Source organism: Xenopus tropicalis, chromosome 8 (genome assembly GCF_000004195.4).
Source record: "Xenopus tropicalis strain Nigerian chromosome 8, UCB_Xtro_10.0, whole genome shotgun sequence".
NCBI classification, from domain to species: Eukaryota; Metazoa; Chordata; class Amphibia; order Anura; family Pipidae; genus Xenopus; species Xenopus tropicalis.
The window spans coordinates 134,368,255-134,388,915 of record NC_030684.2 but is presented as its reverse complement, the minus strand read 5'-3'; the positions used below and the strand labels follow the sequence as shown (position 1 = coordinate 134,388,915).

The window sequence follows — 20,661 nt, the reverse complement described above, 5'->3', positions numbered from 1 at the left end:
AATTCGGTCATTTGGCCCCGGGGCCAAATAATCGAATTAGAACGCCGGTAATAGGCGCAATCGATTCAGAGACCGCATAAACGAGCCAATGTGGTCCTCGATCCAACTAACCTTTTTTAACCTGCCCAATCGATATCTGCCCAATTTCAGGCCAGATATTGGTTGGGCAGACCCGTCGTTCCTGCCCCTACACGGGCTGATAAGCTGCCGAATCAGTCTAAGGGCTCTGGCACACGGGGGAGATTAGTCGCCCGCGATTAACTCCCTGTTCGCGGGCGACTAATCTCCCCGAGTTGCCTACCCCTGCCATCCCACCGGCGAACACGTAAGACGCGGCGGGGCAATTTCAGGGAATCTGCGAAAAAGACTCGCGAGTCTTTTTCGGCGATTTGCGCGAAATCGCGCCGCCGCGTCTGCCATCCCGCCGGCGACTTACATGTTCGCCGGTGGGATGGCAGGGGTAGGCAACTCGGGGAGATTAATCGCCCGCGAACAGGGAGTTAATCGCGGGCGACTAATCTCCCCCGTGTGCCAGAGCCCTAAGGGACCGATATTGGCAGCTACAATCGGCCCATGTATGGCCACCTTAATTGCTTATCTGTAATCATCAATGGTGTTGTACATGTAGGGGGATTAAGGTTTTGTCAACCTTTATTTAATGTACAGGGCTGGACTGGCTGCCGGGGCACCAGGAAAAAATCCAGTGGGCCCCACTGGCCCATAACTGATCCCTACCGCAGTCCCCCAGCCCACAGATCCCCCTCTCCACGCCTCAACCCCCCCTTAACACACCTAAGGTAAGAATTAAGTATGCGTGCTCGGGGTGGGTGGGTTGGGCAGGCAGTGGGGCCCTGGGGGGGCAAGGTGGGGGTCCAACCCTGTTCATGTAGTCCCCTCGGAGGGTTCTTGACAGCTTGGAGCGAATCCTGAGTTACAGTTTTGATGTTCCTGTTTAATAGTATTTCCCTGGCAGTTCAGTAACTGACCAGTGGTATCAAGGTCCTCATATTTTGTCTATTTTGGTTCCCCCTAAGTTGAGGATTAGGTGTGCTGAAGAGCCTGGGGCAGAGGTAGGTTCCAGTAGGTGCAGTGAAATATTCTAGGAGTGTGAGGCAGGATCAGGGTAGTTAGTAGAGCAGCCAAAGGCTCCAACAAGGAGTCCAGGAAGGGTTAGTGCCCTCCAGTGTTAATGCTGCCAGGATAGGGATTCGAGTAGTCAGGCTAAGGAAGAGGAGGTTCCTGGAGTTATACCCACTGTGAGCTTTGCCTAGTGTTTGGGATTGTTTTACCAATCTGTACCATCTCTGAGGTGCTTTGAACACTACAGCAGAGATTGTGAGAGTGCCATCTATGGGAAGAGTATATTTAAGTATTGATGAAGTGATTGATGTTTCTACCATTTAACTATCACCAGCAAAGAGACCGTGAACCATTAAAGAGTCATCATTTAGTTCTAAGAACTATTATCGCCCAAGTTATTTGGGATCTCAAGTTCAATGTGGGCAACCAGTACAGCAAAGGCCCACCTACCAGGAAAGAGCTGAATGTAACCCATGCTCTACCAGGAGTTGCAGGGAGTTACAACAGGCAGAAGCAAGTTGTGGGTAAGACTAAGGTAGGTAGAAGTTGCCAGTAAGCAGGCCATTTTGAAAAAGCTGTTACATACAAATGTGGCATTAATATCTGATAAAAGGGTATAATGACACTATATACAGGTATGGGATCCCTTATCTGGAAACCCGTTATCCAGAAAGCTCCGAATTACGGAATGCCCGTCTCCCATAGACTCCATTTTAATCAAATAATTCAGAATTTTAAAACGGATTTCCTTTTTCTTTTTTTTTTTACGGAAAGACCCCTTATCCAGAATACCCTTGGTCCCGAGCATTCTGTATAACGGGTCCTATACCTGTATTATTGTAGGTGCTACACTTGTTTGTTTATGACATTGTTACCATGTGACTATAAGGGCATTTACAGGTGATGGCGAGAGTGTATTGTACCTGTAGCCTTAATAAATGGCACATTGATTATAAACTGTGTGATTTTTATATTATTTCATATTCACCTCCACTGATTTATATGAAAATAACAGGTATGTATTGCTCCTTTTTGGACAGTGGCAGCAGAAACAGCTTTCAGGCAATTCTCAGAGTCATAAACAATAGAATGCAGTTTTGGGTGATTTGCACCCATGTACCCCTGTCCTGTTCCCCGGGTGCCGCACTCTGTTGGACTCTCAGCTCTCTATAATTATTATTAACATTTATTTATAAAGCGCCAGCATATTCCATAGCGCTGTACAATAAGGCACAGCAGAATCAGCAGCAGAAACCACTGTCTATAAATAAACTTTCTCCATTCAGCATAGCAACAGTGACTGATCTATTTTCTTATTGGACACAATACCTGCCCCCGCCCAATCAGGTCAAAGTAAGAGACTTTTATGAGTGAAACTGGTTATCTCTAAGGTTAGTCCATATGATAAAGAGGAGACAATGGGCTGAATGGGGCTGTGTAACTGCCGTGTGTAATGGATCCCAAGAGAATGGTTTGGCTCGTGTGTCTCATCCTCAGCCTCGGCATCTCACCCGTTTATTGTGGTAAGTTAGTTGTGCCTCCTTCTGTGTTATGGTACCAGCTGTGACTTATTGTATGTGGGTTAGCAGGTGTATTAGCAGCAAATACAGTAGGAACTGACTTAATTGGTTACATTACAACACCGAAACAACTAAAGCCTAGATGGGGTAATGTTGATATACGGATTCATTTATAAATACGTGTAATTTTGCACCTTGTCCTAATTAAATTTGCACCTGGCACCCATAGGTGCTCCCAGAATGGTGCATAATAAGCTGCACTTCTCTCTGCATACAGACAGGCCTGGGCACCCCCGGGCATTACCCTAGCTTGCTCATCATTCAGAAGCTGCATGCCGGGGTGCCATGGGAGGCAATGCGTTTAGAGCACCGTACTTGCACAGGGAACCCCTCAGCCTGTGTGCCCTGCTGTTTGCCCCTCACAGAACTTGCTAATCTCAAATGATTAATGCTTGGGGTTCCTGCCCTTGGATCCAGCCATGGGTAACTGAGACCAGTATAGTGTTATTGTCACCATCTTGCTCTACTGACACCATCTTCTACTCTACTTGCTATCTTCCTATCTAATACCTATGGCTGCCCTACTGTGGGTGGAGTTTTTAATGTGCCACCCTGTGCTCCTGTATACAACATACTCTCCTGTTTTGCTCTAATGTGTGGAATCTAACAAACAGGGGTATGGCACATCTGGCCTTTGCAAGAACATCGTCCACTAAATATTCCTCAAGGAATTTGTCTTTTTTGTGCTTTAAAATATAACTACACTGAATAAGCAACATGTAATTAGCTTGTATTTCTGCTGCAAAAGTCTCATAACCGCTGCCTAATAAAAATGCCCTTTAGCCCATGATATCTAGAGGCACATTGGCGGTGGGAAGGGCTGGGAGAGCGGTTACATTACTGGCAGAATAAATACATACAGTTTTTCCAATCAAAGGCGCCTGTTTGATAATTTATTACTTTATAGCTTTTTTACAGCATTCGGCCTCTCCTCTAGTTGGCACTTATTACACTAGAAAGCAGACGGTTTATAATAAGGAAGGTTATAACTGATTAATGAAAGAGCAATGTTTATGAAATGTATCTCATGTGGGGCTGAATATGCTTCAACCCTGGTACCGGGTATATATAATAGGTATGTGCTATATACGCCCTTTAAAGCCAGATACAAGCAAGAATAGGACTCCCTTAATCTTAAAGCGACAGGGATGTGGAGAGACAGTGTTGGACTGGCCCATCAGGGTTACAGGAAAACTCCCGGTGGGCCCAGGTGTCAGTGGGACCTGATGCTTCTGAATATTTGGCCAATTGCATGGTCATTCCCTATTTCTGGGGAAAAGAGATGGAAGGATAGAGAAAAGAGACTTGGATAATGAAGAAGTTGAGGAGGAGAGGTAGAGCGAGGAGGGGAATAATAGTTTAGAGAGTGGGCCTATGGTCCCAAGGTTTTCTGGTATCTCAGTCCGACACTGTGGAGAGAACATATAGACAGACCAGTGATCCCCAACCAGTTGCTCGCAAGGAACATGTCGCTCACCAACCCCTTTGATGTTGGCCTCAAAGTAGGTGCCTATTTTTAATCTCTGGCTTGAAGACAGCCAATTACAGCCCATATTCTGCATCCCCAAAGGACTTTTTTCATGCTTGTGTGGCTCACCAACCCTTTTTACATCTGAGTGTGGCTCATATTGGCTGTCAAACCACAGTGCTAAAGATTACTAGGGGCCATATTTACTTTTAAAGACCATCTCTATTAGTTTATGAACATAAAATTGTTTATGAACAGCCTGGTTTGCACCATAAAATTAAAGCATGGTATCCAATGGAAAAAGCAACAGAATCTCTTTAGGATTAAATGGCACAGTGACCCACAGAATTACACAGTACATTGCCCACCCAGCAATAAATACACAGTAATCCCACCATTACACGGCACAGTGACCCACAGAATTACACAGTACATTGCCCACCCAGCAATAAATACACAGTAATCCCACCATTACACGGCACAGTGACCCACAGAATTACACAGTACATTGCCCACCCAGCAATAAATACACAGTAATCCCACCATTACACGGCACAGTGACCCACAGAATTACACAGTACATTGCCCACCCAGCAATAAATACACAGTAATCCCACCATTACACGGCACAGTGACCCACAGAATTACACAGTACATTGCCCACCCAGCAATAAATACACAGTAATCCCACCATTACACGGCACAGTGACCCACAGAATTACACAGTACATTGCCCACCCAGCAATAAATACACAGTAATCCCACCATTACACGGCACAGTGACCCACAGAATTACACAGTACATTACCCACCCAGCAATAAATACACAGTAATCCCACCATTACACGGCACAGTGACCCACAGAATTACATAGTACATTGCCCACCCAGCAATAAATACACAGTAATCCCACCATTACACGGCACAGTGACCCACAGAATTACACAGTACATTGCCCACCCAGCAATAAATACACAGTAATCCCACCATTACACGGCACAGTGACCCACAGAATTACATACAATAATCCCACCATTACATGGCACAGTGACCCATAGCATTAAAGGGTACAAAGACCCCCCTTTATAAAGGACAATGGATTTTGAAAGACAGCAGGTCTCACAGTGCAACATTCTTTTTTGAAGTTGGGTGACTGGATCCCTGAATATAGCTAGAAATGCCATATTTTATATACTGTACTTACTGCACCAGCCTAAAGGTCCGGCATCCCAATAGCAGTAATGATTGAGGCCTTCAAACTTGTTACAGGAGCTGCCCATCTTGGAAAGTGTCAGTGGCACTGCACATGCTCAGTTGGCTCTGGGCAGCTGTTAAGAAGCTGAACTTAGGAGTTGTCACTAATTATCAAGCGGAAAATGAGGTTGGCTTGTATTATAAGCTGATGCTGATTATTACATTCTGATCCTAATTACTCTGAGCTGCCATTTAATAATTATCTGTATTAATTACTAATCATCCTTACTTTGTGACATTATTATTCTGTATATATACAGTATATAGTGAGTGGGCCCTAAGCTCAGGTTATACTGTGACATTTATAGTGTATATATACAGTATATAGTGAGTGGGACCCTAAGCTCAGGTTATACTGTGACATTTATAGTGTATATATACAGTATATAGTGAGTGGGACCCTAAGCTCAGGTTATACTGTGACATTTATAGTGTATATATACAGTATATAGTGAGTGGGGCCCTAAGCTCAGGTTATACTGTGACATTTATAGTGTATATATACAGTATAGTGTGACATTTATAGTGTATATATACAGTATAGTGTGACATTTATAGTGTATATATACAGTATATAGTGAGTGGGCCCTAAGCTCAGGTTATACTGTGATATTTATAGTGTATATATACAGTATATAGTGAGTGGGCCCTAAGCTCAGGTTATACTGTGACATTTATAGTGTATATATACAGTATAGTGTGACATTTATAGTGTATATATACAGTATAGTGTGATATTTATAGTGTATATATACAGTATAGTGTGATATTTATATTGTATATATACAGTATAGTGTGACATTTATATTGTATATATACAGTATAGTGTGATATTTATAGTGTATATATACAGTATAGTGTGACATTTATAGTGTATATATACAGTATAGTGTGATATTTATAGTGTGTATATACAGTATAGTGTGACATTTATATTCTATATATACAGTATAGTGTGACATTTATTTTGTATATATACAGTATAGTGTGATATTTATATTCTATATATACAGTATAGTGTGATATTTATATTCTATATATACAGTATAGTGTGATATTTATAGTGTATATATACAGTATAGTGTGACATTTATATTGTATATATACAGTATAGTGTGATATTTATATTCTATATATACAGTATAGTGTGATATTTATATTCTATATATACAGTATAGTGTGACAGTTATATTGTATATATACAGTATAGTGTGATATTTATAGTGTATATATACAGTATAGTGTGACAGTTATAGTGTATATATACAGTATAGTGTGATATTTATATTCTATATATACAGTATAGTGTGATATTTATATTCTATATATACAGTATAGTGTGACAGTTATATTGTATATATACAGTATAGTGTGATATTTATAGTGTATATATACAGTATAGTGTGACAGTTATAGTGTATATATACAGTATAGTGTGATATTTATATTCTATATATACAGTATAGTGTGATATTTATATTCTATATATACAGTATAGTGTGATATTTATATTCTATATATACAGTATAGTGTGATATTTATATTCTATATATACAGTATAGTGTGATATTTATATTCTATATATACAGTATAGTGTGATATTTATAGTGTATATATACAGTATAGTGTGATATTTATATTCTATATATACAGTATAGTGTGATATTTATATTCTATATATACAGTATAGTGTGACATTTATATTGTATATATACAGTATAGTGTGATATTTATAGTGTATATATACAGTATAGTGTGACATTTATATTGTATATATACAGTATAGTGTGATATTTATAGTGTATATATACAGTATAGTGTGATATTTATATTCTATATATACAGTATAGTGTGATATTTATATTCTATATATACAGTATAGTGTGACATTTATATTGTATATATACAGTATAGTGTGATATTTATAGTGTATATATACAGTATAGTGTGATATTTATATTCTATATATACAGTATAGTGTGATATTTATATTGTATATATACAGTATAGTGTGACATTTATATTGTATATATACAGTATAGTGTGATATTTATAGTGTATATATACAGTATATAGTGAGAGGGCCCCTAAGCTCAGGTTATACTGTGACATTTATATTCTATATATACAGTATATAGTGAGTGGGTCCCTAAGCTCAGGTTATACTGTGACATTTATAGTGTATATATACAGTATATAGTGAATGGGCCCCTAAGCTCAGGTAAGTGCCAGTAGCACAGAGTATGGGCAGGGAATCAGCAGAAAAGAAGATGGGGGGCTACTGGGGCATCTTTGGGGGCACATTCTTCCCTGCTAAAGGGCTGTGGGTGCCTTGGGCTGGTACAGTCATGGCCAACATCAGAAATCACGGGGCCCCTCACAACAAAATTTTCTGGGCCCCCACTCCTCCCACGCCCCCAATGGCCCCTCCCCCAGTGACCCCTCCCATCAATACAAAGAACACACAGACATTGGTAGTCAGGGTCATTTATATTCTATATATACAGTATAGTGTGACATTTATTTTGTATATATACAGTATAGTGTGATATTTATATTCTATATATACAGTATAGTGTGATATTTATATTGTATATATACAGTATAGTGTGATATTTATAGTGTATATATACAGTATAGTGTGACATTTATATTGTATATATACAGTATAGTGTGATATTTATATTCTATATATACAGTATAGTGTGATATTTATATTCTATATATACAGTATAGTGTGACAGTTATATTGTATATATACAGTATAGTGTGATATTTATAGTGTATATATACAGTATAGTGTGACAGTTATAGTGTATATATACAGTATAGTGTGATATTTATATTCTATATATACAGTATAGTGTGATATTTATATTCTATATATACAGTATAGTGTGACAGTTATATTGTATATATACAGTATAGTGTGATATTTATAGTGTATATATACAGTATAGTGTGACAGTTATAGTGTATATATACAGTATAGTGTGATATTTATATTCTATATATACAGTATAGTGTGATATTTATATTCTATATATACAGTATAGTGTGATATTTATATTCTATATATACAGTATAGTGTGATATTTATATTCTATATATACAGTATAGTGTGATATTTATATTCTATATATACAGTATAGTGTGATATTTATAGTGTATATATACAGTATAGTGTGATATTTATATTCTATATATACAGTATAGTGTGATATTTATATTCTATATATACAGTATAGTGTGACATTTATATTGTATATATACAGTATAGTGTGATATTTATAGTGTATATATACAGTATAGTGTGACATTTATATTGTATATATACAGTATAGTGTGATATTTATAGTGTATATATACAGTATAGTGTGATATTTATATTCTATATATACAGTATAGTGTGATATTTATATTCTATATATACAGTATAGTGTGACATTTATATTGTATATATACAGTATAGTGTGATATTTATAGTGTATATATACAGTATAGTGTGATATTTATATTCTATATATACAGTATAGTGTGATATTTATATTGTATATATACAGTATAGTGTGACATTTATATTGTATATATACAGTATAGTGTGATATTTATAGTGTATATATACAGTATAGTGTGATATTTATATTCTATATATACAGTATAGTGTGATATTTATATTCTATATATACAGTATAGTGTGACATTTATATTGTATATATACAGTATAGTGTGATATTTATAGTGTATATATACAGTATAGTGTGATATTTATATTCTATATATACAGTATAGTGTGATATTTATAGTGTATATATACAGTATAGTGTGACATTTATATTGTATATATACAGTATAGTGTGACAGTTATAGTGTATATATACAGTATAGTGTGATATTTATAGTGTATATATACAGTATAGTGTGAAATTTATATTCTATATATACAGTATAGTGTGACATTTATATTGTATATATACAGTATAGTGTGATATTTATATTGTATATATACAGTATAGTGTGATATTTATATTCTATATATACAGTATAGTGTGATATTTATAGTGTATATATACAGTATAGTGTGACATTTATAGTGTATATATACAGTATAGTGTGATATTTATAGTGTATATATACAGTATAGTGTGACATTTATATTCTATATATACAGTATAGTGTGACATTTATATTGTATATATACAGTATAGTGTGATATTTATATTGTATATATACAGTATAGTGTGATATTTATAGTGTATATATACAGTATAGTGTGACATTTATATTGTATATATACAGTATAGTGTGATATTTATATTGTATATATACAGTATAGTGTGACATTTATATTGTATATATACAGTATAGTGTGACATTTATATTGTATATATACAGTATAGTGTGATATTTATAGTGTATATATACAGTATAGTGTGACATTTATATTGTATATATACAGTATAGTGTGACATTTATATTGTATATATACAGTATAGTGTGATATTTATATTGTATATACAGTATAGTGTGATATTTATATTGTATATATACAGTATAGTGTGATATTTATATTGTATATATACAGTATAGTGTGACATTTATATTCTATATATACAGTATAGTGTGATATTTATATTCTATATATACAGTATAGTGTGATATTTATATTGTATATATACAGTATAGTGTGACATTTATATTGTATATATACAGTATAGTGTGATATTTATAGTGTATATATACAGTATAGTGTGACATTTATAGTGTATATATACAGTATAGTGTGATATTTATAGTGTATATATACAGTATAGTGTGACATTTATATTGTATATATACAGTATAGTGTGACATTTATATTGTATATATACAGTATAGTGTGATATTTATATTGTATATATACAGTATAGTGTGATATTTATAGTGTATATATACAGTATAGTGTGACATTTATATTGTATATATACAGTATAGTGTGATATTTATATTGTATATATACAGTATAGTGTGACATTTATATTGTATATATACAGTATAGTGTGACATTTATATTGTATATATACAGTATAGTGTGATATTTATATTGTATATACAGTATAGTGTGACATTTATATTGTATATATACAGTATAGTGTGACATTTATATTGTATATATACAGTATAGTGTGATATTTATAGTGTATATATACAGTATAGTGTGACATTTATATTGTATATATACAGTATAGTGTGACATTTATATTGTATATATACAGTATAGTGTGATATTTATATTGTATATACAGTATAGTGTGATATTTATATTCTATATATACAGTATAGTGTGATATTTATATTCTATATATACAGTATAGTGTGACATTTATATTCTATATATACAGTATAGTGTGATATTTATATTCTATATATACAGTATAGTGTGACATTTATATTGTATATATACAGTATAGTGTGATATTTATATTGTATATATACAGTATAGTGTGATATTTATATTGTATATATACAGTATAGTGTGACATTTATATTCTATATATACAGTATAGTGTGATATTTATATTGTATATATACAGTATAGTGTGATATTTATATTGTATATATACAGTATAGTGAGACATTTATAGTGTATATATACAGTATAGTGTGATATTTATAGTGTATATATACAGTATAGTGTGACATTTATATTGTATATATACAGTATAGTGTGACATTTATATTGTATATATACAGTATAGTGTGACATTTATATTCTATATATACAGTATAGTGTGATATTTATAGTGTATATATACAGTATAGTGTGACATTTATATTGTATATATACAGTATAGTGTGACATTTATATTCTATATATACAGTATAGTGTGATATTTATAGTGTATATATACAGTATAGTGTGACATTTATATTGTATATATACAGTACAGTGTGACATTTATAGTGTATATATACAGTATATAGTGAGAGGGCCCCTAAGCTCAGGTTATACTGTGACATTTATATTCTATATATACAGTATATAGTGAGTGGGTCCCTAAGCTCAGGTTATACTGTGACATTTATAGTGTATATATACAGTATATAGTGAATGGGCCCCTAAGCTCAGGTAAGTGCCAGTAGCACAGAGTATGGGCAGGGAATCAGCAGAAAAGAAGATGGGGGGCTACTGGGGCATCTTTGGGGGCACATTCTTCCCTGCTAAAGGGCTGTGGGTGCCTTGGGCTGGTACAGTCATGGCCAACATCAGAAATCACGGGGCCCCTCACAACAAAATTTTCTGGGCCCCCACTCCTCCCACGCCCCCAATGGCCCCTCCCCCAGTGACCCCTCCCATCAATACAAAGAACACACAGACATTGGTAGTCAGGGTCCCCCAAAAACATTGGTAGCCTGGGGTTATGATTTGCATTGGTGCCGGGGCAGGGATCCCCTAAAACATTGGCGGTCCTCCCCCAGTGTCCTCATACTATGGCCCACTCCACGCTGCTTCCTTATGACAGGGCGTGGAGTTGATTAAAGGGGGCCAAAGCTATGAAAACTCTAGCACGGCCGTAACCCCTTTAGTAAAAGTTAAAAACACCTGGGACGACTCTTCCCCCTGTGCTTGATGACGGCCTTGGTACAGTACCCCAAAACATAAGGAACAGCATTTCTACTCTACTTCTTTATTTGACTTTCTGGTTCCCAGACACTTCCTGTTCCTGTTTATGCCGCTCTGCTCCCTGCCATGACTTGCCCAGTCCTTCTGGTTCCTATTGGCCTGTATCCTGCAACTCCCAGTAGCCTGAGTCCTTCTTAGTCCTCAACAGTTTTCCTTTTCCATTATCCACCCCCCTTTATAAATATACCGCGCTCTTAATACTCTGTGAAATTATAAATCAGCCACTCAAAAAAAATTGACAAAAGCTATTGAGAAAACAGCAGCTGTCAGTCAGTAACTGCCGTGCATCTGTGCTGTCATTTACTGTATCTGCCCCAGATCTGAGCAGAGAGATTAAAGGAAATATCTCCTTCCTTTTGTCTGCCCCCCACTCTCTAAGGCCCCCCTAAACCCATTGATCTCCAGCCCCACCCTCACTCACTGTGCCCCAGGTGCTTATCTCTCATCTCTGCCCCTTTCCTTGAGCATTATATATTGCACCCTTAGAGCTTCATCTGAATTAACTGCTGACTCTTAATAACAATTAACTCCCACTGATAAAAATAAAGCCCCCAAAGGGCTATAGCATCTGTAATCCCCATGGGGTTCTTCATTCTAAAATTAACTTGTAGCATGATGTCGAGAATGCTATTCTGAGACAATTTGCAATTGGTTGCGATTTTTCCATTATTTGTGGTTTTTGAATTATTTAGCTGCTGGTTCAACTCTCCAGTTTGGAATTTCAGCACCTATCTTGTTTGCTAGGGTCTAAATTACCCTAGCAACCAGGCAGTGGTTTGAGTGAGAGACTATGAATAAGAGATGGCCTGACTAGGGGCCAGAACTAGGGGTAGGCAGAAGAGGCAGCTGCCTAGGATGCAACGATTGGGGGGCACCAGCCAGGAGCCTCTCCTGCCTACCCCTAGTGCTACTTTGTCATTGCCTCCACCGCTTGTCATTAACGGCGGAGGCAATGACCGATCTAATCGCCCCGCCCCCCCTGCACCACCTCCTGTGCTTTGGCGCGCATGCGCGGTTCGGGGGGGCGGGGAGGTGGGCGGAGTTGGCCGACCGGGTTGCCTAGGGCGTCCGGTCGACTTGGCCCGCCTAGAAAGATAAGTATGTTTTTTTGGGTCAGTAAACCCCACCTGAAAGCTGGGAAGAGTCAGCTTTCAATTAAAAAACGATACAAAATAAAAAAATCAAGACCAATTGAAAAGTTGCTAAGAACTGGATATTCTATAACATACTAAACATGAACTTAAAGTTGAACAACCCCTTAATGATTGACTAGGGAGTGTGTTATAAGGGTTTACTGAATGGTGGAGCTGAAAGCCTGCGTCATTTTACCCTTTCAGGCCTGGCCTCCCTCATCAAGGATGGGTAAGGAGTTGTAACTAGAGGTAATTCGATATATATATATATATATAAGTCAGCTGGTATTCCAACATAAAGGGCAGTGGGTCTACAAGGGCAGGAGTGGTGTTATATAGAATGGGGCCATAGGGTCCTGATAGGGGGGGCAATAACTAATGAAAAACCATTGGTATATTATGAATAATTTATTGCAACGTAACTGTCAGTTGAAGGGACTCCTTATTTCTTATGTGCTTCTTTTTGCCCCCAGGCAAGCACGTCCTAGAGTATTACATGACAATGACATCGGCTCCTATCCCTGGAATATCGACTTTCTCAATTACCGCCCACGTGGATGGCGTGCAGCATGGCAGGTACACCAGTGAGACTGGCCGCGCCGAGCCCCTCATTCCCTCCCTTAGTATGCTGACTGAGCACCTCGACATGCAGACCCACTTTGCCCGACACTGGAAGATTTACCAAGACAAGAAGATGGCATTCCTGATGCAGTTCCTAAACAGGACAGCTGGGGAGGGTACGACAGAGATCAGTTTTCTTGAAAGCCATTGGGCCTCATATTGCTAAGTAGAAAAAAATGGCACAGTTTGTAGTTTGCTCATTTTTCACCCATAATGTGACATTTCTTCATAGATTTCCAGTATAATTAGCAGATAAATGTCGTGAACATACTGTAGCTCAGTGATCCCCAACCAGCGGCTCAGGGGTAACATGTTGCTCCCCAACCCCTCGGATGTTGCTCTCAGTGCCCCCAAACCAGGGAGTTATTTTTGAATTTCTGGTAAGGAGGCAAGTTTTGGTTGCATAAAAACCAAGTATAATGCCAAACAGAGCCTCCTGTAGGCTGCCAGCCCACATAGGGGCTATTAAGTAGCCAATTATAGCTCTTATTGGCACCCCAGGAACCTTTTTCATGCTTGTGTTGCTCCCCAACACTATGTGGCTCGTGGGTATAAAAGGTTGGGGACCCCCTGCTGTAGCTTATTGTGAGCAATACTATAACACTGGTCTCAACCTGCACTAATTTGTTAATGTTGCACCTATTGCATCATTACTGGCATAGGATGCCATGCAGATTTGCTATGGTCTCATCAGGTCTGTATAATCTGGGAGCAATGGGTGCATTGTCTCTAGGTGCAAGCAAACATGTTTAAGGTTACCCAGTGTGTCCAGTTGCTTTAAGCTTAAAGCTACTAGATACCTAAATACTACTACTGTAGATACCTTACAATTACTAGATACCTCCGATAACTCACGTGCCGCCTCCTCATGAAATCTGCACTAATGCCCCCCCTATACAAGCCTACCCGACTGATACGTGGCCTAAAATTGGCCAGATCTCAATGGGGCAGGTTTGATTTTCCATTGGATTGGGGACCTCACCCCAAACTATCAAATTAGCCTGATATTGCCCACCTTTAGATGGGCATATAGGGAGATGATCAACTAATTTGACAAATGATCGTATCTTACCAAGAACGCCCACTTTTGGCACGGGGAAGATCTTCTGCCTGGGGTCAAAGGGGAGAAGCTCACTCATTTGTATGGCTGACATGAATCCCGCCCACTTTTGGCACGGGGAAGATCTCCTGCCTGGGGTCAAAAGGGAGGAGCTCACTCATTTGTATGGCTGACATGAATCCCGCCCACTTTTGGCACGGGGAAGATCTTCTGCCTGGGGTCAAAGGGGAGGAGCTCACTCATTTGTGTGGCTGACATGAATCCCGCCCACTTTTGGCACAGGGAAGATCTCCTGCCTGGGGTCAAAGGGGAGGAGCTCACTCATTTGTATGGCTGACATGAATCCCGCCCACTTTTGGCACAGGGAAGATCTCCTGCCTGGGGTCAAAGGGGAGGAGCTCACTCATTTGTATGGCTGACATGAATCCCGCCCACTTTTGGCACAGGGAAGATCTCCTGCCTGGGGTCAAAGGGGAGGAGCTCGCTCATTTGTAAGGCTGACGTGAGGGATTTCCAAGGAAGGAAAATTCTGGAAAAAATTGTCCCTATTTCTGTAGGATTTGAAAGAAAAGCAGGACCCTACCCCTTTCTTACCCATGTCTCTTTGCCTCTGTCCCTTTTTTCATACTTTCCCCATTAAAAAATGATTTCAAATAGCCCCTTATATTGATATTCCCAAGTCTATATTTGCATATATCAGAGAGGAGAAGGCAACCAACCAATTTTAGTGTTATTCGTTGAACACAAAATCACATACTTGCAAACTGTTTCATGGCCTCCAAACTCTTCTGTATGTAGTCACAAAAGAGACTGCTAGCCCAGGACTACCTACCCTCTATAGCAGGGATCCCCAAACTTTCCACATTCAAATGGAAAAAGTGTTGGGGAGCAACACAAGCATGAAAAAGGTACCTGGTGTGCCAAATAAGGGCTGTGATTGGCTACTTAATAGCCTCTAGCCTATAGAAGGCTCTATTTGGCATTATACTTGGTTTTTATGCAACTAAAACTTGTCTCCTAACCAGAAATTAAAAAAAAAAGCACCTGCTTTGAGGCCACTGGGAGCAACACCCAAGGGGTTGGTGAGCAACATGTTGGGTCACTGGTTGGGGATCACTGCTCTATAGTGTGTGGTCTGAGTTCTATGTTTATTTGCAGGTAACCACCATGTTCACGTGTACCAGAGAAAATATATCTGTGAGCTGCAAGACAGCGGCAAAGTTCTGGGCTATCACGCATTTGTATTCAATGGGAAGGAGGTGATAGCGTTTGATAGGGAGCGAGAGGTGTTTGTGCCGATAATGCCAGAAGCCGAACTCTTGATACCAAGTTGGAATAAGTATCTGGATGACGTCAAGCACCATAAGGCCTACCTGAAAAATGTCTGTATTGAACACCTGAAGTTGTACCTCTCCTACATGTTACCCGAATTGGACAGAAAAGGTAAAGTCACGAATATTTTTTTTCCTGTTTTAGTCATTATTTCGGTTATTTTCGGCTCTATGCATGTTGGAATATTCATTTCCATTCAAAGGTCGTTGGCTAACTTCACTGCCAGAGGGTTCGGGAGCTTTCTGCACTGTTATTGCAACCCAAGCTTTCAAACATTTTCCACGTCTATAAAAGATATCGGCTTCTACAAACTACACGGGGTCACTCACTTGTCAGACGCAGGCTGGAGAGGCAGGGGGGCTGCAAGAACTGCAGGAGGGCTGGCATCATCCACAAGATCCAGAGGGGGCAAAGTTAGGAGGTGTAGGAAGTAAGACCCCCCCCACGGCCTGAACCTGTAAAACTATCCCCTTTGCACCCCAGTATCCCCCCAAATTTGTAAAATTGTCCCCTGTGCATCCGATATTCCCCAGCATAGCCCGCCCCCCGCCCTGGACTGCAGAGCCCCCTCCCCCGCTGCAACCTCCCCACCGGCAAGAAAAATGAACCCCAAAGTTCCTCCAGAACTTTCCTTCTGCACCCCAAGTTTCCCCAGCCCTGCCCCCAATCCCCACCCCTCTTGTAGCCGCCCTCACTGAAGCACTCTACTGTAGGCACACTGAAGCAAAGGATGAGACAGATTGGCAGGAAGCACTGCCAATAGGCTTTAATCTTGAAGATGTTACTGCCAGTAGTATGTGTGACCTAAAGTAAGGATGTGAAGTAGTGGCTGTAGCATTTATAGGGGTCACCGACCCCCCCAGCACAGGGTCCATTCAGAAGTAAGGGATCAGCAAACAGAATATCTCTTAAACTACAGTGTTTGCTAACTTTTTATATAAGAATGTTTTACAAAGGTGAACAACCCCTTTAATGTTGAATCCCTTAACTGAGGCCTTCAAGGGTTCTTCTTCAGGTATTGTAAGATAAGGCCCTTGTGCTGTCACCCAACTTTGACTTATACATCATTTAAATGGCAATGGTTTCCCCCTATAACTGTATTCTTGTGTAACAGAAAATGACTTCCCCCTTCTTTTCAGTTCCCCCCAAAGTGAAAACCTCAATCTCAAGATCAGACAGCGGCAAACGACTGTGCTGCCATGTGTATGGGTTCTACCCCAAAAAAGTTCACATAAAGGTGATGAAGAATGGAACGGAGGAGGTTTCCCCAGAGGAATTCAAACATATCCTGCCAAACCCTGATGGCACCTATCAGATCAGAGTCAGTGTGGGGGTAACACCAGAGGGGGGCGCCACTTACTCCTGCCATGTGGATCACAGCAGTCTGAATAGTACAATGGTTATACCTTTTGGTGAGTGGCTTTAGGTAGATGGGTATAAGAGGGGAACAAGCCTAGTGGGGATGGTTATTGATGATAAGAGTCTCTGGGGCTTTTGCCCCACAGGTTACATAAATGGAGATACAGATCTAGTACCATGGGTTTTGTGCTTGAGAAGAATCAGTTAGTCCTTATATAGTGGGTTTATTAGAACATTTAGGGGCTGATTTACTGATCCACGAACGTCCGAAAAGCGTCCGAATGCGTTTTTTTCGTAATGATCGGTATTTTGCAATTTTTTCGTCGCTGTCGCGACTTTTTCGTAGCCGTTACGAATTGTCGCGACTTTTTCGTAGCCGTCACGAAAAAAACGGAAAGGTTTGCCCGCCGTTTACTAGCGCTCAATACGAAAAAGTCGTGACAATTCGCGCAAGTCGTAACGGCAACGAAAAAATCACAAAAAATAGGAAAAAGTCGCAAAATGTTCGTTTCCAATCTGATTTTTTCCCATTCGGAATTCGGATTCGTGGATTAGTAAATCAGCCCCTTAGTAAAGGATCACATGCAGGATTATTTGGGGGGATAATGTTACAAGCAGTAATCCTTTTATACACTGATGTAAAAAAAAAATCCTTGACTCAGGTGTTACAGGAGGATTGATGGCTCCCTGGAACAGGTGCATGTTCCATACACAAAGACCATAACCTGTTCAGTTTTACTCAGAGCAACACATGAAGCACAGGCTGACTCAAGGGAGCCTTCTCCAAACGGTGTAGAGTGTTTATTTGCACCTAGCACCCTCTGGCTCTCCTGCCCTGCATGTCTTGAATGATGCAGAAGGTACAGTAGGGCATGTAAGGGGGACCCTGGCAGTTCATAAATCAGTTAGCAGAGGGACAAGTTGCTTTGTGCTCATTTTTCAATATTCACCTTGCCTAGTAACAGTACATAAGTATACAGTATAAGTATAAGTCCTATAGTTGATTTAGATGACAGTATATTTCAAGGTATTTGAATCAGTATTTTCTTTCACCGTTTAGCAGAACCAAGGGAGAGCTTCTATACCATCATTTCTTTGGGCGCTGCTGTTGTTGTCGCCCTCGTTGTCCTGGGAGTATTTATTTGTAGAAAGAAAAAAGGTATTTCTATATTTTCAGTTTTTTTTATATTGCCGCAACACAGTTGGGTACCCCCTCTGGCATTTGGACGGAAGTACACAAACTGTTGGGGTTCTCAGTTGCTTATCTACTTGTATACAGTGACAATCCCCCAAAAAACAAAAAGTTTTCAGGCCTTACCTAGCCCCTTTATTGGGACTCAATTAAGAGCCCAGGTAGGGCCTGAAATGTTGCCCTTTGTGCACGTGTATATGGGCTAAATAAACACCCTTTTTTACAAGTTCTTTGGTGTCCTTCTGGATTTTGCTCCCCTCGGCTTACTCGGCACTGGCTGGGAGGGTGCAGATGGCAGGGTGCATGTAGGAAGAAAGATGTGGGAGGAAGAAGAGTTGGCAGGGTTGAACATGTGTTCTTTCCAGATCCAGGCCATCTTACATCAACGCAGTCTGCTGTATAGAATGTTCTAGGGATGGCACTTTTTTGTCATCACTTTATTACCTAAGCTAGAGCAACCTGGAAATACAGTCCCAACTCTTTACTGAGCACTGGAAGTCATTATTCTCTATAGGTGGCTGGTTTCAGTGCTCGGTGATGGGTCAGGGATTATTCCATGTTGCTCTGGCACTGAAAGTAAAAGTTTTTTGGCAAAAAATACCATTAACTGGATATTGGGTCCTGCAGATAGTTGTTTGGTATAAGTTACAATCTTTCAGTGGGGGGAGGGGGGGTCAATTTACACACATTAACCACTCTATCTCTAGTGTAACCAATGCCAACATGCGCAGTCTTTCATAATAACTGACACTTTCCATCCCCTTAGTTGCCCTTCTCTGGACCCTCTCTAACTCAGTAATGTCCCGTTTGAGCACTGGAGACCAAAACTGAACAGCATATTCTAGTTTGGGCCTTACCAGCGCTCTGTAAAGGGGAAGAATAACCCCCCCTCCCGTGAATCTATACCCTTTTATAGAGGCTAATTTTTCTCGCTGGTATCTAAGTTGGAGATGTACAGAATACAGGATTTGCTTTGGGATTTAGCCAAATCCCAGCACTTTTATAAATCAATCAGGCTAGCCCTAAGTACCTGGCTGAACCCTATCCAAATCCTTAGCGGCATATTTATAAAAAAAATGATGATGAAAATGACCGAAAAAATTGTGGCTAGTTGTGACCAATAGTAACTTTTCAGTTCCCCGATTAATATTTTTAGTTCCCCGATTTATATTTATAAAAAAAATCTTGAATGTGTAAATGACGATCAAATAGTCTCTGCAAAAAATCACATTCATTTACAAGAGGGCTGATACATTGGGACTGGAGCAAAATCAAGGGGAAAAATCAAAGTATCAATGTGCTGAAATACTGAAGGTATATTTTCATACAATTCCAATGCCCATCGCTTCTTGATAGGGTTTGGGTGGTAAGATTTCAATCTTTTTATTTTGTGTCACTTTTTTTATTAGTTGCTCAAAATTATGGGAACAGCTGTGATTTTTACCATGATTTTGAGCAATTTCTGCCAAAATCATAACAACAATTAAAAAAAAAAAATCCATTGTAATGTCATGTGACTTTAAAGCACCGAACGGCTAAATCTGACAATTCGCCAGCTGACAGTTTGCCCCAAACTTTTTGAATTTTTGTGGGAAAACTCAAAAAATCCCGTTTCAGGTGACTTTTCCCCGCTTGGACTTTTTCAGTTCAGATTTTTTTTTTTGTAAATGATTCGTGGGAAATGAGTTTGATCAAATTTTTAAAAATAAAAAAGTGAGAAATGTTTGCGTTTTAAAAAAAATGTGCCCCTAAGGCTAATTATCAAACACAGGTTCTAACTTGCATTAGCCAGTACCAACCAATCAGATATTTTCTTTCATTTTCCAGTGGATTTTTTCAAATGGATTCCTGATTATTTGCTATTTGCACTTGTGCAATTTACCGCTTATGTTAGTAAATCACCCCCATATTCTAGTGA

At 39.1% G+C, this 20,661-nt stretch overlaps 1 protein-coding gene across 1 annotated transcript; it reads left to right on the top strand.

The window, feature by feature from the left end:
* The first annotated feature begins 2,483 nt into the window (after window positions 1–2,483).
* Window positions 2,484–20,113, top strand: LOC100496024 (major histocompatibility complex class I-related gene protein-like). The gene is made up of 6 exons (XM_031891824.1): window positions 2,484–2,603; window positions 13,653–13,916; window positions 16,019–16,303; window positions 17,332–17,604; window positions 18,612–18,710; window positions 20,100–20,113. The coding sequence occupies exons 1-6, from the start codon at window positions 2,534–2,536 to the stop codon at window positions 20,111–20,113; spliced, it is 1,005 nt and encodes a 334-aa protein (XP_031747684.1). The 5' UTR covers window positions 2,484–2,533.
* Window positions 20,114–20,661: the final 548 nt, after the last annotated feature.